This window comes from Podarcis melisellensis, assembly GCF_964234715.1.
Source record: "Podarcis melisellensis genome assembly, chromosome: 13".
Lineage (NCBI taxonomy): Eukaryota > Metazoa > Chordata > Lepidosauria > Squamata > Lacertidae > Podarcis > Podarcis melisellensis.
This window is the reverse complement of record NC_138545.1, coordinates 54,307,505-54,333,020: the sequence shown is the minus strand read 5'-3', so window position 1 is coordinate 54,333,020 and position 25,516 is coordinate 54,307,505. Positions and strand designations below refer to the sequence as shown.

General features: G+C 44.4%; 1 protein-coding gene across 1 annotated transcript in view; it reads left to right on the top strand.

Annotated features, from left to right (window-relative positions):
• CORO1C (coronin 1C) overlaps window positions 1-25,516 on the top strand; it is a 61,153-nt gene that overhangs the window by 20,529 nt on the left and 15,108 nt on the right. The window contains exons 2-3 of the mRNA XM_081885204.1: window positions 5,799-5,998; window positions 18,939-19,061. Of these exons, the coding sequence (XP_081741330.1) occupies window positions 5,804-5,998; window positions 18,939-19,061 (318 nt within the window). The 5' untranslated portion in view covers window positions 5,799-5,803. The remainder of the gene's footprint in view (window positions 1-5,798; window positions 5,999-18,938; window positions 19,062-25,516) is intronic.

The window sequence follows — 25,516 nt, the reverse complement described above, 5'->3', positions numbered from 1 at the left end:
CAAAACCCCTCTTGCTTTCAGACACTAGGTAACCTTTGTTTAATTTTTCATCTGAACTTTATTGGATGCATTTCAGGGGATCCATCATTTGTTCTTCTCATAACTGGAATCTGCATGTTTCTTCTGTCTGCTGCTCTGTACTTCTCATACACCTCCTTTGTTTTGAAAGGGAGCCAAATCAACATGACTGTGATTCAGAGCCAAGAATCACTCCCTTGGCTATGGAAATGAAGGCTTGGAGCGGCTGTGGAGCATGTGTGTGTTCATCTTGCACAGTTTCTGTTGAGAGTGCTGTGGCTTCATAACAGGAAAACCAAGGGAGAAAGGTGTGTGTGTGGAAAGGAAAATAGTCATTTTGTAAATTTTCTCCCCATTATTAGAAATGACACTTCCTCAGCCATTTTAAGATTATTAGGGTTTTTTTGGGAGGGGCGGGTGGAAACATGGACAGGTGGCATTTAATCAATTGAAAAATTGTAGTCTTACATATTTACATATAAGAAGTTTGTACCTACAACTAAAAAGGTCATGTATGAATGTGTGATTTTTGAAAGGTCCTTTTTGAGGTAAGATGATATAGCTTTCTTACCCAGGGCATCAGTACACCTTGGTTTTCCTATTTACTGTACTGAGGTATTAGAGATTCTGGCCAACTTTCGCTCACTTTCTCCTTGTGCAGTGACTGTAAATATAGTTTTGGTGTGCAGGTTTAGTGTTGCTTGCGTGAGACAGCTTCATTTCTGACTTGCTTGTTGTAAAACATCAGATTTATATAGCTTTTGGCAAGCCTTGTGGGAGGAAATCTAACCAGTGGATGTTCTTTCAAAGCTGTTATGAAAATGTACTGGCCCAAGTACAGGTCTTGCCTTGCCTATCTTATCATGATGACAAAATGCATGCATAAATGAGTCACCACAAACCAGGCAGCCAGAGCAAGAAGGGTGTTCCTGCAAGGGTGCAGTATCTGTCAAGTGAGTGTGTAGCTGAGTGGGAAGTAGGAGAGCCATTGTGCTTTGCCATTGCAACACCACAGGGCTGGAGAGCGCTGTTTCCATCCTTTATTCCACTGGTTGAGTAGCTTGGAGAGCATAGACTGGAATTCTTCCTAGATTTTAATTGAATTTCGGATGAAAAGTGAATAGTTTTAGATATAAGCTAGGTGCCAAATGGCTCCTTCAAACAGGGTTGCAGTTGCCAAAACGGAATTTTTGGGACAGATGGCTCAAAAGTCTTACTTTTCAAATATGACTTTTTGGTTCCTGAAATTCATTCTGATTGTGCAGATAAAATATAATGGATAGAATTCTACAGGATGTGTTGCTAGTGTGTGAAAACAGTCAAGATCCCCAGATCTTCAGGCATGCACCTCCAGGTGGTAGAGGTGTCAGACGCCATCCCGGCACCCAGGCATTTTCACTTGGTAGCAAGAGGCCGAGATCCAGGTGCAAAATGCGCCGGACAAATTCGAAGACTGTTGTGTCCCAAGATGAATTTTTCAACATTGATCCATGGGAGAAATGAACTAAAGACTTGCCTGTTAGTCATCAGCAAATCTGATTGTTTTCAGCAGTGTCTATGCTTCTTACTACTAGACATGTGTGGGATTCTACTATTAGCCTCCCACATACCTTTAAATGAGAGAGTCCCAAGTAAATGATTCTGAGTGAATTATAGATGTTAGTAATCATCAGACCAAGACCATAGAAAGGATCTAATCTGAGCATATATCCACAGTGCAAAGTTCTATTGGTTTTAAACTGGTTTGGCTACCATGGCTCCCTTTGTTCCTTCTCCAGAGAGTTGTGGGAATTGTGAGTGTTGAGTCACCGTGCTGAGAAGAGACTTCGACAGAACCCCTTCTTTTATTGGCTTTTTATATTTATATCTCACCCTCCCAAAGGCACCTAGTGTGACAAACAAGTAATAAAACAATTTTCTAAAAAACAACAACACAATTCCAGTTCAGATACAGGCCGAGAAAGATTTCAGTTTAAAGCTTTGTTGAAAGAGGAAGGTCCTTCAAGGGAAGGGAATTCCAAAAGGGTGTTGTGTGGAACCTCCTGCTAAGGTGGTGTCTCTTGAAGAGTGCAGTGACACCTCATATCCCACAGCAACCAAGCATAAGTAGGTGCAACTGAAACAAATGCCTGTTCTTCCCCAGTTTGTCCCCTCTCTTCACTTTCTTGCCTCCTTTACAGTATTGGTTGCTTAAAGCAGGCACATCTACTCTTCACACTTTGCATAGCTCGGTGCATGAAGAGGAGAAGTTTGTGCTGTTAATGTGCCCATTGATTCTTTGCCTTATGACAGGATGGCCTGATCTTAGACATGTATGCCTAAGCAGTGTTTGAAATTCGCCAGGCACTTTTTGCAGCTGGTGCAGGCCCAATTGCGACCACATGGAGATCTCTGTATGCCAGGTTAGCAACTGACATCTCTGTCTGGCCGACTCCTCCAGCCTTCCTAAGCAGGTGAGCAGAAGTGTTTATTTATGGCATTTATGTCCCACTTTTTTGTCCATGGTTCACTCCCCTTCTCAATTAACCCCTCCAGCAACCCATTGATTGAGGTAGGTGAAGAGGCTGTGGTTGGCCCAAGGCCACCCAGGGAGCTTCATGACTTGAGTGGGGATTTGAACCCTCATCTTCCAGGTCATAATCTGACACACTACCCACTACACCCCATTGGCTTCCTAGAGTATTTCTGCTGTAGTATGAGCTAAATTAAGCGGTTAAATAAGTATGGGGAAAGCAAAATGTTACTTGGAGAAGGATCTGAAATACTTTCCTTGAAGATTGAATTTGTTTTGTTCTGAATTGTTTTATTTGATGTTTTCATGTGTTGTAAACCACTTTAAGATTTTTTCTTTAAAATATAAAGTGGTATAGAAATGAAATTAATAACAAAAACAACACATTTCATTGGGTGGGGGGGCGAGAATGACGCCTAGGCATTCAATTGTGGCTACCTAACCTAGGTTTCAGGTGCCTTTTGGCGATTAGTTATGTATCTGAGTTTCTAACACCATTAAGAAATACTTGACAGTGACTGAATTTACATATTTACATAGATGATGGTTTGCTGTGAACATGCAGATGGTTCCCACTTTGCTGCTCCTTTCATAGGAACAACAAGCCAGGGTCCCTGGCCTAGCGTTACATCCGAACCAAGAACAAGGGTTTGTTTTGCTCCAGATAGCAACCCAAAGCTTTCGGCTTATCAGTCATAGTTTGTGATTTGTTGCTCCCGTTAGCGGAGGAGCGAGGGAGGAGCCATCTGCACACTGAAGGCAGACTATTCACCCTGGTTTATTGTGATGGCCAGTCTGTCTTTCTGAAAACCTCCAAGGAAAGCAATTCCGAAGATTCGGTGTTTCATTACTCTTATTTAAACCATAACAAGGTGATGCCTGAGGAAGAAAATGTCAGGCACATATACACAGATATTGAATGCAGTAGTCCGTTCCTGGTTTGCCATCGTTTCCCCCCACAAGTAGTTTTGCTGTTGATAAAAGGTTTTTTGTGTGTGTGCTAATGAGCCCTCTGCTCTGCTGTTTGTAAAAGTATAAAATTCCCACTAATGTAATTTTTTAAAAAACATGTCACCACGGAGTCGCCTAAGACTCTTGGATTAAGATAGATGGAATCTTTCACCTTTGGATCACTGTCTTGAGCTCCATTCAGGTCACTACTACGTAAATGTTTGTCCTTACAATTTGGCAGCTGTTTGGTCTGTGTGGAACCAGCTGGTAGCCCATTCCCAGGTGGACCAACTGTACCTGAGACACACTCCATGACTGGCTCCTTGTTACCTGTCTCTGCAGAAAGGGTTGGGCAGTCCTTCTCCTAGCCATAGGACAGGGCTTTAGTGAGTTTCAGGTGCTTTGGAGAATTGCCTCCATTGTAATTGGCCTGGTAGCTTTAACAAGCTTTATTGTTTCAGGGTTAATGTTACAATCTCTGTGTGTAGTATCAAGACACTGCGTATAAAGATGTCTGACTTGGAACAAAGCTAGCTATAAGGCAGAACACCTCTCAGAAACCTGGGTGCTTCAGAAATCGTGGCTGCATTTTTAGAACGCTACCAAAAATGTTGAGATTTTGCTGGAAGCTGATAGAACTCTAAAGCATTTTCTCTTGTTTATAATGTAGCGTGCGCTACAGATGAGCCTTTGCAATTTAGTATTTCCATGTTTTGCTTAGTTGATTCACATTCTTAACTGTAGATGTACAGGCCATTAACTTCTCCGCTCACAAACTTACCAAAAACAGATTATCTTTGTTTAGGTTCAATCACACAAGCAGTTAAGGGTTGTTGTTGTTGGTTTTTTTTAAAGGGGCTCTGTGTGTGTCAAGGAACACTTCCCTAATCCTTATTTTCAGGCAGATTTGTGTGTAATGGCCCACACCTTACGTGGGTGGGAGGAGGCAGCATTTGATCTGGTGGGTTGGTAACCAGAGGTTTCTGTCAAGGACCTTGCACTTAAGCACTTTTTTAGTTCTTGCTTGGAATTTTGTGAAATCCTAATCAGGGGAAAGATGCTCCCAGTAATTTTCAGCAGGGCTGGTGCTGAGGTCATTTGACATCAAATAGTATGACCGGTTGTTTGTCGGTGGTCAGACATTCTATGCAGCCACAATGCCATGGCTAATCAGAGAACCTTACCTAACATTGAGTTAAAATAATTCAGTTAAATGTTTTGCTTCTATTGCATCACAATAAGTTAGCTAATTTATAATTGTAATTAGCATAAGTATCATACTTGCTGATAATTCTATTTTTATTGTTCTGATAAAGATAAAGCTTTTTATGTACTCAACCAACACTGGACAATATTTGATCAGACAATCAATCATGGTTTGTTTTGCATGGAGTTGGTTTGTTTGTTGGTCTGGTCAAATGTCCAAACGTAGTCTTAGGTGGTGACTTTGGAGAGTATCGTTTTTGGCAGCGTTCTTGATTCTCATGAGATTGTTGCCAGTCATGTTGACTAAATTGGACGTCCTCCCCCACATGCAATCATGGATACTTGTTCTTTCCTTCTTCTGAGTTTTGGCATATTTCTAGTGTTACTGCAATGTTTTTGGGAACGGTTCCTATTCTGAAACATAATGAAGACAAATGAAGGCTGCAAGCATCAATGTGCTTACTCCACAGTAGCCCTGTTAAGCTTGGGGGTGTACTCAATAAATTTATATTCTGCTTGAATAACTGAATAAATTTATATTCTGCTTGAATAACTGAATAATAGGCTCCCAATTACAACAAACCATTCAATAAACTACAGTGAACTCAGAGAACCAAACAACAGTATTTAAACAAAATAGTTGATCTGGATTATGGGTTAGCTGGCACTTTTCCAGAGCTCAAAATTAGGTATTTGGAAGCACAGAATTGTGGAGTTGGAAGGGATCCCAAGGGTCATCAGTCCAACCTGCTGTGATGCAGGAATTTCAACACACGGTCCTCCATCCAATTTGAAACCATACCAAACCATTGCAAATTATTTTGTCAGTGGAGCAAAGGAGTTACCTCGGCTGTTCCAGGGTCCTTCCAGATGGGTGTTTATTGGTGCTCCTCATGTGTGCAAGGTGTTTTTTCCCCTCTGTCCACACAATGTCAAAATTTTAGTATGTATATTTTCCCTTCTTAATCCAGAAAGGGATAATCTGATGTATTTTTATTTTTTAAAAAATGTTGCCAACAACCCATTTGCGATATTAAACCTTCATCTGGAAGCACCCTAACTGGAGGAATCAGGGAAACAGTAACCCATGCTGAATTTTCTTCTTCTGCAGAAACAATGAGACGAGTGGTACGACAGAGCAAGTTTCGGCACGTCTTTGGTCAAGCAGTGAAAAACGACCAGTGTTACGATGACATTAGAGTTTCTCGGGTGACGTGGGACAGTTCTTTTTGTGCAGTAAATCCCAACTTCGTTGCAATAATAATAGAGGCTAGCGGTGGTGGTGCATTCCTGGTTCTTCCTCTACACAAGGTAAGTGGTATTTTAAACAATAGTTTAAACGTGGTCCTGTGGCTTACTATGCCCAATTATTACAATATTTTATTTTTCCTTCAGAATACGAAAGGTCCAGTAGATAGAAACATAGGTCACGTGACTGCTAGAATTTGGTGTTGTTGGCAACGCATTCATTGTATCTTAACAAGCACCAGTCTAATTCAGGAGAAGAACAAGTAGCTTGCTAGCTTAGAGGCCTCTCTCTCTCCAAACTAACAGCTCCCATCCTTGGCACATTGTATTTGAAATTGCTTTAATTCTTTTTTTTAATAGAAATGTGAAGACATACAAAATGGAAGAACTGCTATGTGTAGAAGTGGGACCCTGCTAGCAGGCTCCACCTACTGACTTATTGCAAGTTCAGATGGTTGTGTGAACATAATAGAAACATCCGGAGCTTCCTTATACTGAGTTGGACCATTGCTTTATCTAACTTTCTTTTGTTTACATTGAGAGTGTGTTGTCCAGGGTTCAGGCAGGGGTGCTCCCACCGTATGTGGAGCTGCTGGGGATTGAACACACCATCCGCCACTGAGCTGCGGTCATTTGGAATGTCCATACACAGCCTTAACTTTGCAGTCAGGGATCTTGCTTCTTGTATGTAGACTCAGAATTCAGAACCTGGGCTAAAATGAATTAGTATTTTTGTAGGGGACTAGGAGGCCTATTTATTTTGAATATTTGTGTTCTGCCTTCTAGTTAACTTATTTTCAGGGCAACTTACCACAGATTTCAAAAAAGCCCTGTCCCAGCGCAGCTGATAGTTGGACCAATGTGGCCTTTTTAGGCAGGAAAACAGTCTCCCCACAGCTGCTCATTCCCTGACCAATGGGATGAGACTGATCTGCCCCTTGACATGATGATCTTCCTGGGAGGCAGGGAGCACAACCTCCTATGGCCCTTGTTCTTCTGAAACCAGTATGTGTGTTTGCTTCCCTTCAGTTCTGCAGTCTCAGGGTAAGTCAAGGACTGCAATAAAATGTTGCAGCATGAAGTACTATTTGGTCACTCTTTATGTTTCCTAGCAACATTCAACATTTTGTTCCCACTGAACATACTCAGTCCTCATTGGATTGTTTTTGGGTCTCTTCCCTTAGGGTTTTTCCTGTAGGGTTTTTTTTGAGCGAGGGTACTTTCACAAACCTTGAGGGTTCTCCCAAGCATGTTGATATATCTCTGTTGTGCATGGACGTTGTTGCTTTGGTTGCAGACCCTTGCAGACTGAAAATTTGAAACAGAAGGAATAGTTGATAATTCAGGGTATCTGTTAGATAAGCTAAATACCAGAGGGTTTTCAGTATAATAAAAAACTAGCCCAGAACCTGTATGAATATTGTGAAATCCCATTCCTGTGCAGTTCTGTTAGATTTCCTTACTTGTGATAAGTGAAGCTGTCAAATAGCACTTAATATGCCTCCTTTCTTGCAGCAAGGTCTTGCTTGCACTGCGCCTCAGAAGAGACAATAGAATTTCAAGCACCCCTAGTCTTCTTGAATTCATCTGTTCCAGTCTCAGCCGGACAGGCTTCCTTCCTCCCTCTCTGTGGATACTCTTAAAGCCACATGGGTTTTAATGTTGAAGCCCTGCAGGTCTTTAGGTGGCTGTTGCTGTCTGAAGCAGATGTGGTGCATTTCAGTGGCATTCAAAGGGTCTGTTAAGGCCATGTAAGATTTTGGGGAGCTGCTTTGTGGAGAACCTGCCTCCCAACAGGCTGTTGTCGCCCAGCAGGGAGGGCCCAGGCCTCCCTGTAACATTTCTTGCATGAACTGGGCTGGGGAGAGCCAGCCGTGCCAGCAGCATCAGGCAGCCGTCCTGTTCTTCCAGCCTCATTCTGTAGCAACAAACAGATCAAATGCCTCTTTTTCTTCCTATGAAAGCTTCTCCCATATTCTCATAGCAGGAATAATAACTATGATCAGAGTGTAGAAGCCCCCACAAATACTGAGTGGGTGTTTTCCCATGTGCTTTGTGGCCCTGATGCTGGCAGGGCAGACGAGTCCCTATTTCCCACTCTCATTTAAGGGAGGGGACAGAGAGAGAGAGAGAGAGATGGAGGAAGCCGAACTGCCTGTTCTTTGCATTTCTCTCTCTCTCTCTCTCTCTCTCTCTCTCTCTCTCTCTCTCTCTCTCTCTCTCTGCAGCCCTGCCTGCAGCAGCATTTCCACAGCTGTCAGTGCAGGGCTCTGACAGTGGTTTTTACCATATATGGCCATTACAGCTCTTTGGGTTGGGAGGCAGGCTGAATAATTTCCACCCTTTGCTTTGATTGGCCACTGTGAGCCTGGAAGAAGGATGGGATAGGAGCTCTTCTGCAAAAAAGGGAGAAGCAGCTTTGAGTCAAGTGGAAAGGGCGGCTTAACTCTTTGCTGCCGGGTTTTTGTATCGCTCGTGCATGTGCCAGCTGAATTCTACCTGGCAGCTTCTCTCTCTCTCGATTTCTGAGTGTGCAAGTGAGTGGGAGGTTTAAATAATTCTCATATGGTTACCTGGGGAGACATACCATGTGCAGTTCTTGACAGCCCTGGCTGTAATGTGCTGTGCATGGAATTAAAAAGCAGGGGGGAAACCAGTGCTGTTAAAGCACCTCTTCCTGATAGGAGCCCTTTACGGCAAGGAAGGGGAAGGATGTGCCAAATGCCTGGGATGGCAGAAAGTGCAGCAGTTTGGCTTCACATGATCAATAAATTGCTTTTTTATTGCAGAGTACTTGAGAAGTCTGCACTTTTATTTTTAAAAAGCAACCTTAGATTAAAAAGTGAATATGAGGAAGTAGCTCTTCAAGCATTGCTCAGAGCCCACTCTTTCCCACAGGGAATCAGAATTCAGGCGTAGGAGGTAAAGGACCCCTGGATGGTTAAGTTCAGTCAAAGGTGACTATGGGGTTGTGGCGCTCACCTCGCTTTTAGGCCTAGGGAGCCAGCGTTTGTCCATAGACAGCTTTCCGAGTCATGTGGCCAGCAGGACTAAACCGCTTCTGGCGCAATGGAACACCATGACAGAAGCCAGAGCGCACAGAAACGCCATTTACCTTCCCGCTGGAACGGTACCTATTTATCTACTTGCACTTTGACGTGCTTACGAACTGCTAGGTTGGCAGGAGCTGGGACAGAGCAACGGGAGCTCACCCCGTCGCGGGGATTTGAACCACCAACCTTCTGATCAGCAAGCCCAAGAGGTTCAGTGGTTTAGACCACAGCACCACCCGCATGATATCTGTGGAGACTTGAAGCCCGTGGCTACTGTATCTAGGCACCAGCAGAAGCCAGACTGCAACCTGAAGTGGGATTGTGCGTGCCAGAGAGCAGCCCTGCTTTCTCCTTGGCAGAGGGCAGGGAGCGGCCCTGCTGGGACCAGGCATGTGGCAGGGCGATCTGGGCTTTCCGCAGAAAGGGGGGGCTCTTCAGCAGATGAACCTTCTTCATTTTGGCCATGATCTTTTACGAACAAGATGAAACTTTGGGAGGGGGTGGTGCTGTGTAATTCCTTGGGAATATTTGGCAGCTTGAATTAAAGGCTTTAACTAATTTTCCTGTTAAGCCAGATGTTGCGAATAAAACTGGGAAGTTCCTTGTGTTTTTCCTTTCAGCCACGCAGTCTTTTCTTTAAGGGACCAACTTCTTTTAGTGAGTGTGTGTAACGACAATCATTTGGAGCTCTCGTTCGGCAATGATGCTGGAAAAGGTGTCAGAGGCAGGTTGAAAAGCAGAAGTACTTTATGTCTGGAGTTCTAGTTCAGAGAAATAGCAGCTGAAGTTTTTGGACCACATCACTTCAGATTGTTTAAAGATATTTCTACAGAAGATAATTTCCTCCACTAAGGATGTCAGAAGAGTGTTTAAATTTCTGTGTTGGGGGAGCTGGTTTGCGTGGGGAAGCATTCAGCATGTATGAGCTGTTATCTGCATGCTGACATGGTGTGTCCTGTTTGCAGGCAGGATCTGCATGGCCGCTGTTAGAACAGCAAGCGAGAGTAGAGAGTCCCCAGCAACTGGGCTTCTGTGGCTTCTGCTGAACATCAGTGGCTGAAATCAGTTGCTGGGGAGCAACAAGTTGGCTGTTGCCTTCACATATTTTTTTGAGGGCTTCACATTCTTTTTTTGAGGGCCAGTGACCGAAGCAGTGTCCTGGACTAGTTGGGCTTTTTGGTTTGATCCAGCAGGGCTTTTCTTATGTTTAAGGCCTAAGTCTCGAAGGAGCTAAACATATTTCTTGACTAAGAACAATGAAAAAGAGCCCCAGAGGACCAGAAATTCTGAAACTGACCACCCAGGTGGCTCTGAAAAGTCCACAACCAGCACATGAAGGCAGCGGCCACCCCATTGTTGCCCCCCAGCAACTCATATTCTGAGAATTCAGCCTCTTTGGGGTCATGAAGCTTGTGGATGCTCTTCTGGAGGAAAGCCCCTTCTGCTTCTGAAGCTGATAGCAAAAAGGTTTTCCATGATAAAAAGCTCACAAGCTGTGGCCCTGCCCCTCAGAATGGCCTGTGGGAGCTCTGTCGGCTGCTGTGCTGCTCCACTCAACAGCTGAGGGGCAGAAGGCCGTTCCTGGCAGTGGGCTCATCTGTGCAGCTTCCCTGCCCTTTCTGGCGAGATTGAGGGGAGGAGGAAAGGGGGTCTACGCTGCCCCTTAGATTACCCCTGTGATCTATGCTTCTGAATAGGTAAAACAGCTGTTTAGAGGGTGCTCCCCACATGTGCATTTCGCTTATGCATGTGGGGGCTTGGAAAGTGGGGAAGTTGCCTGTATAATCTAGGGCAGATGGGCGGGACTTGGCCAGAATGGTGCAGTGGGTTCTCCACCCCCTGCTGCAAGGAATTTCATGCAATCCTTACCACTGATTGCAAAACGTGTTCCTTTAAGGGGGGAAATGGCAACTAAAAAACCTAATGATGCACTTACATCCTTTATTTCTGGCTTTTTTGTCTTTTTGTGAGAATATGGGATATTCTCTCCTCTTTGCATGAAACTTAATCTTGCTTCTCTCCTGTTGTGGTCTCTGTTGCCTCTTCTCAAAAGCTAGCATTTTCACAGGAACAGTGTGCAAACCATTGCATGTGCAGGATAAAAGCCCCCACCATATGTTGTACCCATGGTTGGTCTTTCCTGCCCTTCAATGTTCCATCTGGGCATTTGGTTGTGTCATCTCTGAGGGATATGGTGTTTCATCTTACTGCACAACTGAGAAATCAAGAAACCTGCAGTTGCCGGGGAATATGCCTATAGTTTGCATCTGTATAATCTGTATGAAACCTTGGGCCCTTCCCCTCAACCTTTCCTGTTCCTAATTCCTCTAGGAAGATCCCTTTTTGAACTTACTTGCATGTGCTGACACCAGAAGCCTTCGCAGGCGTCCCTGGAGGCTCTTCCAGTGGCTGGGGTGGGGGGTGGGGAGTGCTAACAGAAGTACATTACTACTGTTTTCTTCTGTTGAGGGACTATCAGCACTTTCACTCATAAAACTTGCCTATGAAAATGTTGGTTTTTGTTTGAAACTTGGCGTGCAAATCTGAAGCTTGGGAGGAAAATCCCTCCTCATTTTTGGAAGCTGCACTATTTGTTTTTCTGGGGAAAGACCAGAATTAAGAAACGGCATCTCTTGCTTGCTCCACACAGCTGAACCTCTGCCAGCCAAATATGTCATTCCTGTCCTGAGAGCAGTGAGGAAGAAACTGCAAGTGTTGGGTTACTGTAGAAGTTAAGGTCTGTGGACTTTGTGGCATGTAGTGAGGCCGTGACTGATAGGGCAGCCAGTAAACGGGCAGGCCACCAACCTAGGATTATCACGTTTCTTGTTCTTTGCCTTCTCTTTTATGCTCACAAGGAATTTGATGTGGAAGTGAAGCCTTCAAAATTCAGCCCCAGCATCTACTAAGTAGACAGTTTTGTGACACAAGTTAATTTATCAGAAATGAGTAGCACCCCATTCTTTTGTGATTTCTCTAAATTCAGCTCCTCCTCCTCATGTTAATATATACTTAATATATATTTGACTGAGGGCCTGTGTAGTGTAACTACAGAGGCAGTGTAACTAACAGAGCAGGGTGGTCCAACACACGGCCCGAGGGCCACATGCGGCCCTCGATGAATTTTTGTGTGGCTCTCAGCCTCATTTGCCTGCCCCTCCCATGTTGCCTTGAGGTGCTGGCTTTGGGAAGGAGGCATGAGGATTCTGACAGGGTGCTGGAGTCCTCCTTCCTCCTTCCCAAAACCTTGTTAGTGCTTTTCCAGCTTACATACAACACAAAAAGAAATTGTACAACGTTACTATAAAACCAGGATTTCAGCCCTAGAGGCCAGTCTTGTAGGTCAGGCTTCACGGATGACAGAGAGGAGGGCCTTCCTGAGGACAGTCACAGTGGTTCAGAAGGGGTGACACAGAAAGGTATTCTGCTTAGTCTGGTTCCTAAGGAATGCAAGCTAGATACAGCGGTATCTCAGTTTATGAACTTAATCCATTCTGAAAGTCCGTTCTTAAACCGAAACCATTCTTAAACCAAGGTGTGCTTTCCCTGATGAGGCCTCCCGCCGCCGGTGCCCTTCCACCATTCGGATTCCATTCTTAGACCGAGGTAAAGTTCACAAACCAGGACACTACTTCCAGTTTAGTGGAGTTCGTAAACTGAATTGTTCATAAACAGGACTGTTCTTAAACCGAGGTACCACTGTACTCTTCTAGATTTTGCCATTCTCCTCCCCTCCCAATACAGTAGGAGCAACAAACTGCTGTTCAGTACTTGAAATGCAGTAGCTGTGCCAAGTACTCAGTTTCTTCCTCTGGCAAGCAAGTTGGCAGTTTTGTTCTGCCTGTATCTGTCACAGCTAATTTTGTGGTGAATTTCTGCGCATTGCCATAGATCTTTCCAGGGAGATTTTCCATAGAAACTGCTGCATTTTCAGGGCCCTCTGTTCTTGGACCTGGCACTTCTCTGTGTTCCGTCGTAAGCACATGGCACTGGGCAATGAAGTCATTGGGCTGCTTGGTTCGTAGTCTTCCCAGTGGGTTGAGATACCAGCCCTATTACTACCTCTTAGCTATTTGTATATTTGAAAAACTATTTGAGTCGCACAGGCCTGGTAAGGCTGCTCATGCTTTCTAAAAAAATCCTTGAGCCATAAATCATTTGAGTCCTGATAACAAATCACGTAGCTTTAAAGCTTGTCTCTTGCTGACCATGGCGGTCTCCAGTAAGAGTTTCTCCTGCACAACCTGCTTTGAGCTGAATGGAATGGGAGCAGGGAGGGGGAGCCCACGGAGAGCCTCGTGTTACTTCCGTTTACTCCAGTAGGGCCTGTGTGCTGGAGGAGTTCCTGTTGAATTGCAGCCTGTGGTCAGTGGATCAGTCTAAGGTAGTTTTCTGAGAAAAACATGGCGACCCTTTGTTTCACACACCGTTTTTGTTTCTACCATTTCAAGATTTGGATCCTGCAAAGCAGGGCCCCACTTTCTAAGTGTGATGGTGCTCTGCGAAATATAGAACTACAAACTGGATATTATTATTTATTAAATTATTATTTATTAAAGGTGTAAAAGGTGCTTTTCACAGCCAGTCCGTTGCTCTTTAAGACTTACAAAGTACTTCTTTCAAATGGAACTATTTGTCAGAACCGCCCCTGATTACTATCAGCTCAACTCCAAACAGTGCTAAGTTATGCGTTCTGGGTGGTTCTGCTCTGGGCAAGATGTTTTTGATTCCAAAACCCCATATTCACGTTTCAATCATTAATTTTCCCACCTTGTTTCCCCACTCTTACAGTCCCATAGGACTATAAAGACACAATTTATATATGCACATCTTGCTTTTTACCCCCCACCCCACCCCATGTTAGCTCATGAACATCTTCAGTCTGCTTCTGGTGCTGTGTAACAGGCTTAGGGGACTTTGAATGCGTTTTGCTCATCATCTGATAGCTGTTCATGTTTCAACCAGTTGCTTTGCTAGAGCTTTCAGTTGCTATCTGATGTTACTTGAATGTATTCTGTGAGTTTTGATGGAAGGTACAAGCTTTGTGTCCCCACAGCAACTTAAATGGCTATGTAGCAGTGTTTTGGTGATGGTGGTGTTACTATATTCCCCGTTTCCTTATCTTAACAAAGGTTAGTCATGGAGAGCTTGGCTGGCTTGCTGGATGACTGATGACCATTTGTCATGGTCTGCATCAACTCTATGGTCTTCATTTAAGTCTAGCACCTGGGTATAACCCACCTGGTGTTGGTAGATGTGGGTGCTCTATAGATGCAGCAGGTCTTGTTAAATGAGGAGAGGTGGGACTGAGGTTTTGAACCTTGAGGTGGGAGTGAGTTGCTGCCAGGCCATAGGAGAAATTGTTTCTCTATGAAGGAGAGAGCTTAGTTTGCGTTTCAAACCCATTCTTTGTGATCCAGTTTTCTCCCCCCCCCCCCCCCCGCTCCATTCTTCAGCATACAGAAAGCGGAATGTGCAAGTTGGTGCCACTTCCTTATTTCCAGCTGGGGCGATAACAGACATTCCTGAGGAAGGGACTTTCTACATTCAGTTATCTAAGAAGTATATTTCTGCGATTAGCTGCCTCTTTCTATGAGAAAGACAGGGTTAGTCATGGTGGAAGACTGCACCAGTTTTCCTGCCCATCCTATCAGGACTTTTACACAGAAATCTATTTTGGCCTGTGTGACTTCATTAAATGGTCTTATTTGGTAAACTTTAAGCCCTCTGGAAGGGTTTGTGTAAAAAGCTAGCTTATTTATTTTATTTATTATTAAATTTCCATAGGATTCTTCATCCAAGGATCACATTGTGGTTTACAATATAAAAAGACAAAAGTATATAACATAGTAACAAACAAATACGCGCCCCCCCCCAAAAAAATAGCCCATAGATTGTGTAAATAGCCAAAGGAGAAGAAAAAGAAAAGAGAGAAAAGAAACAACAAAGGTAATCGTACAGGATGACCAAAGCAGTTTCTGTGCCAAAACTCAGCGTAAAGCCCAATTGAAATGGATCTAGAATATCAGTTTCCTCCAAGAGCATCTGGATCTGTTCCATGACCACCCACTCAAGAACCTTTCCCCAAAAAGGGAGATTAGCAACTGGCTGGTAGTTAGTTAGATTTTCAGAATCTAGGGAAGGTTTCTTGAGTGGTTTGGCCACTGCCTCCTTCAAACAGGCAAGGACCCCACTCCCTTGCGTAAGGAGGCAGTGATCACCTACCTTCCTGGCCCAGCCAGATGTTCCTTCCCTGCTAGTTTTCATCACTCAGGTGGGGCGAAGGTCCAGAGCATGTGGCCACTCCAACTGATCCAGGCACCTTTTCTGCATCCTCAGGCCTTACCAGCTGAAACTCATCCAACACAACAGGAGTAGACTGTGCTCTGGACACCCCTCGAGATTCATCTGCTTTAACAGTGGATTCAAGATCCCAGCAGATGCAAGCGATTTTGTAGTCAAAATGCTTTGCAAAACAAGTCAGTTAAGAGTTGTTTTAAGAATAATATCCCATACAACTACAGTGGTACCTTGGGTTACATATGCTTCAGGTTACAGACGCTTCAGGTTACAGACTCCACTAATCCAGAAATAGTACCTCAGGTTAAGAACTTTGCTTCAGGATGAGAACAGAAATCGTGTTCCGGCGGCGCGGCGGCAGCAGGAGGCCCCATTAGCTAAAGTGGTGCTTCAGGTTAACAGTTTCAGGTTAAGAACAGACCTCTGGAACGAATTAAGTACTTAACCCGAGGTACCACTGTAATTGCTAGGAATTGTTCTGTGCTACAGCTGCTCATTTGTTTTTATCTTAGTTTTATCAACATCCAGAATGATTGCTCTAAAGTGACCAGCCTACTTTTAGGCACTTAATTTTTTTGTGGCATTTAACATTAAAAACAAAACAAAACACCGTCAAGATGCATATTGCAGAAAGTAGTACTAACATACTGTACATGTTCGCCCTAGTGAGGAACCAGGATTGTATTTTGGGATCTCTCCCACCCAATGAGCAGGTTTGCACATAACACTAAGCCATGGTTAGTGACCATAGTTTGCTCTCAAGGCCATTCACAACCAGGTTCTAATCCGGATTTCTCAATCTCTGATAGGAGAGCAATTTGTAGCTAGCAGTAACTTTGTTTTGGACAACATAGTTAACCATAGTTACTTCAAATCAGGAGAAAGTATTGTTATTTTTCCATGAATAGAGTAAGAAGCCTATGAACTTGCAGGGTTCAAGAATGGTTTGGTGGTTGGTGAGATGACACATAAACTGGGCAAATCAGAGGGTGATTCACATGATCCTAAAAGTAAGCTAAAATGTAAGTTGCAGTGAATTGTTCTTGTGGGTGCTCTGTTGCAGACGAAAGTCCCATTTGACTACAACTGACTCATTATTGGAAGCCTTTGTGGTGAGGAATTTAGTAGTTAAGTTTCATGGCTGAAAGCCCATCTTTTCCATTCTGAGGAGCCTCTGTAGGTCTTTATCTGGTCTGTGACCACTGAGAGACCCTGCCAGTCTGATTGGTGAAGCTCATCAAACAAGAAAAACTCCATTTGATTCTGAGATTGTTTACCAAGTTTTTAGTAAGTAGTCATTATATATGAATAAAAGACTCCTGGTTACATCCCAAACTGCGACACACTTGGTGTAAGGGCCCTTGCAATTATATTTGTTTTTCTCTTAAGTGTATAAAAGGGCAGTAGACACAAATGACAGTAGACATAAAATGACACAAAGAGAGTGATAATTGTAGGTCTGCGTCTTAGCAAATGAATTGCCATTTTAGATAACTAAAAAAATCATAAAAAATCATACGTTCCATTCATTTCACACAAGCTGCTGAGTGAGACTGAACTCTCAGCTGTTTGTCTGAATGTTTGGTGTTTGGTTTTAATCTTGTCCATACAGACGGGAGGCATTTGCAAGTTCAATATGTCTGCACCAGCTAATTTTCCCCCCTCTCAGTCAAAATCCTGATTGAGACATTAATACATGTCTGGATTACACAATGTTGGTTCTCTCTTAAGATAGTTCTGTATTTTTCTCTTTAAAATGTTCAAGTGTTGCCATGTTAGAGAGTTAAATTTTTCACAAGCCCCTCAACCTGTTGATTTTGTATTCCTTAGATGTAGTACTTCTCTCCCCCCTCCCAGACCATTCATCTACCACTCCATTTAGATTTTGGCATAGAGCAAATACGTTTTCCTTCCTCCCCACCTTCTTCAGTGTCTTATATGCAAACTGGTAGGCAAAAAATTGGGAAGCAGATGTGGGGGAACTTTTTCGGGCCAGGGGCAGCCTTCCAGGGGCGCAGAGGCAAAGTGGGCAAAGCAGCAGAGGTCAGTTTTGTGAAGTTTCTACACACACTCACACAACCCTCTCTATCCTGACAAGCAAGGGGCATGATCAGAGCACAGTGACACATCCCAGGCAGGGCTAGTGAAGGGCGTGGCCTAGAGGGAGTTGGGGGGACCAGATGGACACATTCAGCCCTTGCGCCTGAAGGACTCCACGCTGGTGTAGGGATGTCTTCCTCAGTAAGCTCACAGGCCTCTGAATCTTTGCCCTTTCTCCTCCTGAGTCATTTTCTTCCCCCTCAGTCCTGTCCATGATGTTTCCTGTCGACAGGGATGGACCATCTTTCTGGATGGTGTTGAACTCCCAACCCCCCTCAGCCCTCAACGTTGGTGGGCTGGAGGATCACCACCCCAGCTTTAAGATACTGTGTTCATGCAGACAGAAGCTGCTGCCCAGGGGCTTGCAGGTGATAGTGTGCTGGCTTGGTCTGACACACCATTGGCCAGCAAACAGTTTGGTGGTTCCTTAAAGGTTGCAGTAGCAATTTGCTCTTTGATCAGAGGCTGTGCATCTGGTCCATCTCCATCTGATCACAGGCACGAGATAGGCATTTAAGTGGCCATGCCCATGACATGTTCCTAGCTGTGAAGAAGAGATACCTCTCTATTCAGTTTCAGTGGAACTCTGTAAGGATTGCTTCTTGTTGCTGTGTCTCATAGTCCTTTAGGACTTGTCCCTCTCTCCTGATTTTGACAAGCAGGTTTAGGTCAGCCTGCAAGAGCTAATGGCTGTTGCTATTTCTGAAACCTTATGCACAGTCAACTCTGAATTGGGGGGAAAACTCACTTCCCTGGAATTAGCAGTGCAGTAATTGGATGCATCATCCAGGGTTCAAGCAGCACAAGGAGCAAAGAGTAGCTTAGGAAACCCAGTCATAGGTGTTTGTGTCTGAAAAAGGCCGTTGTCATGGATCTGCCTACAGCTCAATAAATGGGGTGAGTTTTAAACACTTAAACAAGTGCAAATCTTTGGAGAAATACAGCTTAAAGGTTTTTCTGACATTACAGCCATGCAAACTTTGAAATAAGTTTGGAAAGCTGCCCTAGCTGCAGGGAAAAGCACCCCTGCTTGCATACAGAAGGCCTCAGCTTCAGTCCTTGCCATTTCCATTCAGAGGATTTCTGGTAGCATCAGTTAATGGGAAAGGCCTCCCTCATCCCATCCTAGAGAGCTGTCAGTCAGAGTAGGCAACACTGGGATAGATGGCCAAACAGTCTGATGGAACCCCAGGAGAGCTGCCGCCAATGTTTGTCTATGTGAATTTGAGCAATTAACTTTGCCTTCAGTTAACCTATTACAGTCAAGGTGTGACTGTTAAAAAACCTTAGCACCATACATTTCTATATTTTGTGTGTAAGAGATAATTTATTGAACTAATTTACCCAAAGTGCTGGCTTTGGGGGTGTTGAAGTTGTGACCTCCAGAGGTTTGACTGCAGTTCCCCTCATTCCTGACCACTGGCCTTCTGGCTGGGACGGATGGGAGTTGTTGTTCAGCAACATTTGGAGAGAGGCAGGTCATCCATCCCGGGCATGTTTGTATTTTGTTCCTTGTTCTGTACATTACAGCACTTTTTCACTCTCTTCAGACAGGTAGAATTGACAAATCCTACCCCACAGTTTGTGGCCATACGGGACCAGTGCTTGACATCGACTGGTGTCCTCACAATGATCAAGTCATCGCCAGCGGCTCAGAAGACTGCACTGTCATGGTGAGTCGCTGCATTAAGCATCTCAAAAAGTTGTTTCTTGCTTTCACTTGGAAGTAGTTTTGTAGCCCTTCATTAAGTTAGCCTTATGGTAGTCATTTTAACCTGGCAGCCAGTCATCCTTGTTCTAGCTTTAAAATGCATCTGCTGTGGGCTCATAGATGGGACACGGAAAGGCAGAAAATATTACTTGCATTGTCACAGCATGCAGAACTGGAGTGAGTAACACTGAAAGGAAAATTGGCCTTCACCGCACTTGAAATGGTTCTGTGCTGAATTTTTGTTTGTCTAAAAATTGAATTAAAAAGCCACAATATCAAGATAGGTGGATTTAATTTTATATAGCACTAAGTTCATACCTGTGTGTTGCACCTCTTAATCCATCTGACGTCTGGATTTGTTTTCTATCTCATGGTGGCTTATCCTGCACCATCTCCTGTGACCTCACTTTGGAAGACATTGACATTTAAAAAGAAGTAATTTGGGTTTGCAGAGTTCACCACTAAACAGGATTGTGTGCTAAAGGATGTTGGAACGTACTGTAAGAAACATAATTCAGAAGGCACATGAAATGTAATGAATGCCGTCTGGAGGTTCGATAGAAGTTAATTTGAGCTTCTTGACAGAGAGAGATATTTGCCTCTAACCCAAGCTGCTTGGAGAAACTTGTTTGGCATTGGAGGAGAGTGATTTTTTTTTTTTTACAGAGCAGTTTGGAGTTTGGTGACAACTGATTTTCTAATGTGCATAGGGGGGAAATGTCCAAAGCAGGGATCTTCTCCCTCCGTGCAATCCCCCCCCCCCCCCGCATTCATTTTACCAGTAGAGAGACAAGAGGAATCAGGGGAAGTTTGAGTGTCTGTGGTCATTTGCTGTCTGCTTACTGGGGAGAACTGTGAAGACCCTCATTTGCTGTCATCTACTGCTGCCTCAGAATGGTAACGCCATTTGTTCATTAGGGACCTAAAATATCTGAGGCTGTGTAGATACATAACTTGAGCAATGAGCTAGAAAATGGCATCTCTATCCTATTTTGTATTTAGGTATAGCCTTATCTTCAGGACTGACCCCGGGGAAAACCGGTTCTTCCTGTTGGATAGCTCAAGTTGACTCTAGTGATGTCACTTGCCTTTCCCTTCTCAGGACTGTTTTTTTTTGTTTTTTAAAATGTTAAGAGTTGATATGGTTTCTAACAAAATATATGTTCAATTGAATGCCTTAAGAAGGTGGTTTTTTATTTTTAAGTGTCTTGAGGCTGGATCTCTCCCTCCTAATCAGGATTAAGCCCACATTTCAAACCTACCGCTTAGCACAGCTTCAGCACCTGGTGACAGGTTACTCCAGGGTGAGGAGCCTTGGACAGGTGGGAGATCCTGCCATCTTCATCTGTTCCCTCCCTCCCCCCCGACCCCTAACTTTGACAGGTGGCAGGAAAGCCAGCCTATCCACGCCCCTGGCACAGGGCTTCCCACACGCCTGGCAGCCAGCTAGTTGTCGGGCACCACAGCACCAGGGGGTTTGCCAGCCCAGAGCTTGGCAGCCCTGAACTTAGGGCTTGCAAAGCTTTCTGCAGGGTTGGGCAGGGCAATTGTGTTCCCCACATATGGCATCGGGTGTGGAGCAGGTGGGCATGGTTTGAGGGGATTAACCTCACAGGCCAATTTGGGGCCCCTTCCAGGCAGTGTTTGAAATCCCCTGGCTGCCATGCTCCACTTGCGACCAAGTGAAGTTGTCTTGTTGCCAGGTTTGGTGACTGGCATCTTCACGATCTGGCTGACGCCGTGCAAGTTGGCTGGGGAGGAAGGAGCATGTGGCTCCATTCAGGGGCTTTGATGGGGAGAGGAAGAGGCAGCATCTACGTGCTGCAAAAGAATCTCGGAGAGGAGAGGAGGAGGAGGAGGAGGAGGAGAGAAATTGGGCAGCTTGCACATGCTGGGGTGCAGCCTTCAGCTACTGCAGCCTGCCGTCATTGCCGAGAGGAGAGAGAGAGAGAACAGTAGCAGTAGCAGCAAAGCAGAAGTCCAGTCTGTCTCCTGCTAAGGGAACAGCGGCAGGAGCAAGCAGCTTAACTGCCCTGCCTGGCGCTCATACCTGCCTCTCGTTCTATTTCCACCTCTTCATTGTCCTCCTGTTTTGTTCTTGTGTTTCTCTCTCATCTCAAGCACATGGTTGGGATAAATGATAAACAATAGATAGTTATATTAATATTATAATTGCCTTTTCTCCTTGGTCAAGTTGAAGGGGGCGGGATAAATTTCATACCCTTTTGGCCGTAAGCTTAATGTCCACGCCTCTCCCTGGCTTGGAACAGTGTCATGTGATTTGGCCCAACTTGTTGATTCCAGGTAGAGCCCTGACACAAGAAAGCTGTATTAAGATGCAGTGTGGGGAATCAAACTTTTAAAAAATGACTTTTTATACTGATTTTAAGGTATCTGTTTTGTTTTTGGATTAAAATATTGTAAGTCACTTTCAGTTCCCATGGCAAAAAAGTAACAACAGTCATACCCTGGAAGTTCCAAAAGAGCTACAAGGAGAAATTAAACATTGGGAGGATTTTCAGAGTTTAAGATTATTAGAATTTTATGTGTGAGATGGAAGGGGAACTAGGGAGAATGATCCAGAGAAGTGGTTTCCAAACTTCCCACCCACAGTTCACTTGAAAACTGCTGAGCATCTGGGTGGATTACTTAATGGTTTTTCTACCTGTGCCTTGCAATCTTATGGAATTCAATGTAATACAATTAATACAAATCATTAGAAACAAAAGAAGCAATGGACATACAATTAAAATCAATGTGAATATTTATTGTGATGGATGTGCCGCTAATTCCAGGTTGAAATGGGCCGACTGGCCATTCATTCCCCATCCCTACATTACATGCAGTTGGGAATTTCTTTCCCTGTTTTATTTTAAACTGAAAAGCAGCCTTGGGGACAGCAATTAAGGGGTGGGGGTGGAGGAAAAATAGGTTACTGAGCTATTTGCTCAAAATCCTCCTCTCCCAGATGTTTTTTCACCTTATGGAGGGGGATATGGGGAACCAAAGGAAAGTATGGTAAATGTGCGTGGGGATAGTGATCTTGGGCTGACATGCAGCACCAAGACTGAAGATTAATAGCTTTTCTGCTATTAATAGTACCTTTCTAGGCTGCTTTTCAGTTTTTGAGATAACAGCTCCAAACTAAGAAATTTACACAATCACGTGGCTGAGGCCCTGCTCCATGTCCTCAGAGGCGATCACTTTTGAAGTCCCATAATTCCTCAGAGATTCTCCAAGCAGCTTCGCTTTGCTCATTTTGCCACCAGAGCAAAATATTTTTACGTTTTTAAAAGGTCTTCCTAAACACACTGATGGCAGTCAGTCTCTGATTGAGTTTCCCTTTTACCCTCTTCTTACATGGGGACCCCCACAGACTCCCATCCAGGTCCATTCAGACCCATGTCTGCTTATCTTCAGCAGAGCGAGAAGACTTGCATGTTTTTTTTAAAAAAAAAATAATAAGTGTTTTTTCACAATGCAGAGAGGTGAGCAGTCCAGCCCTTTTGGCTTCTTTCTTGCTTAACTTCTAGAGGGGTTTGTTGTAAAATGCTGCCATGAGGCCGCCTAGTCTGAATGCTCACTTTGAAGAATGATTTTTCTCATGCCAGGAAATAAGGAACTGCTTAAATGTGGATTCTTCAGAACCTTTTGAATGTTGGTAATGTACTGCAGGTTTTGTCTTCCTCAGCTGGAGAATGTTGGATTATATTAGGGTTTTGTGGAGGATGCCAAATGGCTCTTCTCAAATGGGAGGAATTAATTTCAGCCTGAGTCATTCAGTCTGTTCTGCTGGTTTGCTGGACATCCAGGATCTTCAAAAAAGCAAAAGGTTTGAGTTGACAGTGATGCCAATCATGACCATTGGCTTGCTAAGTGAATCCTTGAAGTTCCAGACAAATGCATTACTGTATGCTGATAGCTGTGGGTTTTCTCAGTAAGTCACTGGTGGCCTATAGTTCCCTTGAAGCACCTGGATGTCATGGGTGGTAGATGGGTGTGATATAAGACAGAACCCCTGTGAGATGAGAAATAATTATAACTAGATCTCGCCATGGAGGGATCTCAAAACTGAACTGGTAAACACATTATGGACTCCGAGACAAAGCACTCTCTTGAGGCAGAGTAAAATCCAGGAGAGAAATGGAGAAAGCAGAGCTGAGGGGGTGAGGAATTTCTAACCAGGGTTGAGTTTGAGGCCAAGCTCACTTTGGTGCAGCGCTTCTTTGTACATGTGCAGAGAACATTTCCTTTGCCACCAAATTAACTACAGGTTCTTTCTACACAGTTGGAATTGGGGACCCGCCTCCCAGATCAGAGGATGTGGCTTCTCTTCAGCCCTAGAAATTCATCTTTGTAGAAATGAACAGCTGAACCCCCCCCCCCTTCCCAAGTGGCTGCCTTTGTCATGTTTAGGGGCTGTTTTGCCAGATGTGGCTGCTTTAGTTTGTTCCTTGTGGACATTCATGTGGCAAATTGGTTTGGGAAAGGAAGACATTGGAGCGATTCTATTCTAGAATTCTATCTTGGCATAGAATTCTAGAGTTGGAAGGGATCCCCAAGGGTCATCTATTCCAACCTTCTGTAATCTAAACTAAGCATCCATGGCAGATAGCCACCCGACTTCTGCTTAAAAATCCACCACCTTCCAAGGGAGTCCATTCCACTATGGAACAGCTCTTACAGTCACAAAGTTCGTCCTGGTGTTTAGTCGGAATCACTTTCCTTGTAACTTGAAGCTATTGGTCCTACCCTCCATCCTCCATGTGACAGCCCATCAGATATTTGAAGGTGGCCATCATATCTCCTCTCAGTCTCTTCTTCTCCATGTGAAACATAGCCAGTTCTCTCAACCATTCCTCATAAGGCTTGGTTTCCAGACCCCTAGCATCTTGGTTGCCCTCACCTGCACACATTGCAGTTTGTCAATATCCTTCTTAAATTGTGGCGCCCAGAAGAGGTGTGGTTTGAGCATGGCAGAATAGAGTGGTACTACGACTTCCCTTGATTGGAACAATGTACTTTTCTTGATATAGCCTAGAATAGTATTAGCCTTTTTTTGCTGCTGCATCACACTGTTGACTCATGTTCAGCTTGTGGTCTACCAAGACCCCAGAACCTTTTTACATGTACTACTGGCAAGCCAGGTGTCCCCCATCTTATATTTGTGCAGCTACTTCTTCCTGCCTTAGTGTAGATCCTTACATTTGTCCCTATTGAAATTCATTTTGTTAGTTTGGGCCCAGTTCTCCAATTTGTTACAGTCATCTTGAATTCTGAGTCTATCTATGACCTTGGCTATGCCTACCAGTTTGGTGTCATCTACAAATTTGATGAGCATCCCCTGAATACTTTTGTCCAAGTCATTTATAAAGATGTTGAACAACAAGGGGCCTAGGACGGAACCCTGCAGAACCCCGCTTGTCACTTTTTTCCTGGGTGATGAGGAACCATTAGTGAGCGCTCTTTGTAATTAATGAATGTTGCACACTGCCTTGAGGCCTCTTGTAGCTGAACAGTAGTATTTTATTCTTCTATAGATAAACAACCAACAACTTAGCAATTAGAGACATCACTGAAGACTACCTAACCTCCCTATAGGCAGATCATAACACCTTGCTCAATAACCTCTGCATAGACTTTCTGCAAGCAAATTGGGATGAATATTCCAGAAACCGATTGTCTGAAGGAATCCTGTGAAGCTCTGCTGTTTTTTGAGGGCAGCTGTCAACGAAAATGGTTGTCAGAGGTGTCACTTGTTGGAACGAATGCATCTGACATCATGTAAATTCTTGGCACCTAGACTTCTGGTGTCAGCCAAATCTAGGAATGCTTTTGTGGTCAGAATGTTTATGAATTATGGAAAAATGGGGCCAGTGTAAAACTAGGTATGTTTGACCCAGTCTTGGTATTGCTTTAGTTACCTTATTTTGCATGACATTGAGGGCTTAGCTGACCACATGTGTGTTTGGGTCTTCCTGGTCAAGTACAGTGGTGCCTCGCAAGACGAAATTAATTCGTTCCGCAAGTCTTTTCGTCTTGCGAAGCACGGTTTCCCATAGGAATGCATTAAAAATCAATTAATGCGTTCCTATGGAAACTGCCTTCAGACCAGGTCCGGGGACAGTCTGTCCCCCGACCTCTTCTGAAGGCAGGCGGGGGGCAAAAGTCTTTGCTTCCCCCCCGCCTGCCTTCCCGGGAGAGCGGAGAAACGCAGTGCTGCGTTTCTCCGCTCTCCCGGTAAGGCAGGCAGGGGGGAGCAAAGACTTTTGCCCCCCGCCCGCCTTCAGAAGAGGTCCAGGACCTCTTCTGAAGGCGGGCGGGGGGCAAAAGTCTTTGCTCCCCCCCCCCCGCCTGCCTTCAAAAGCCATCCGGGATAGCGGGAAGCGCTTCCCTGCTATCCCGGACTGCTTTTAA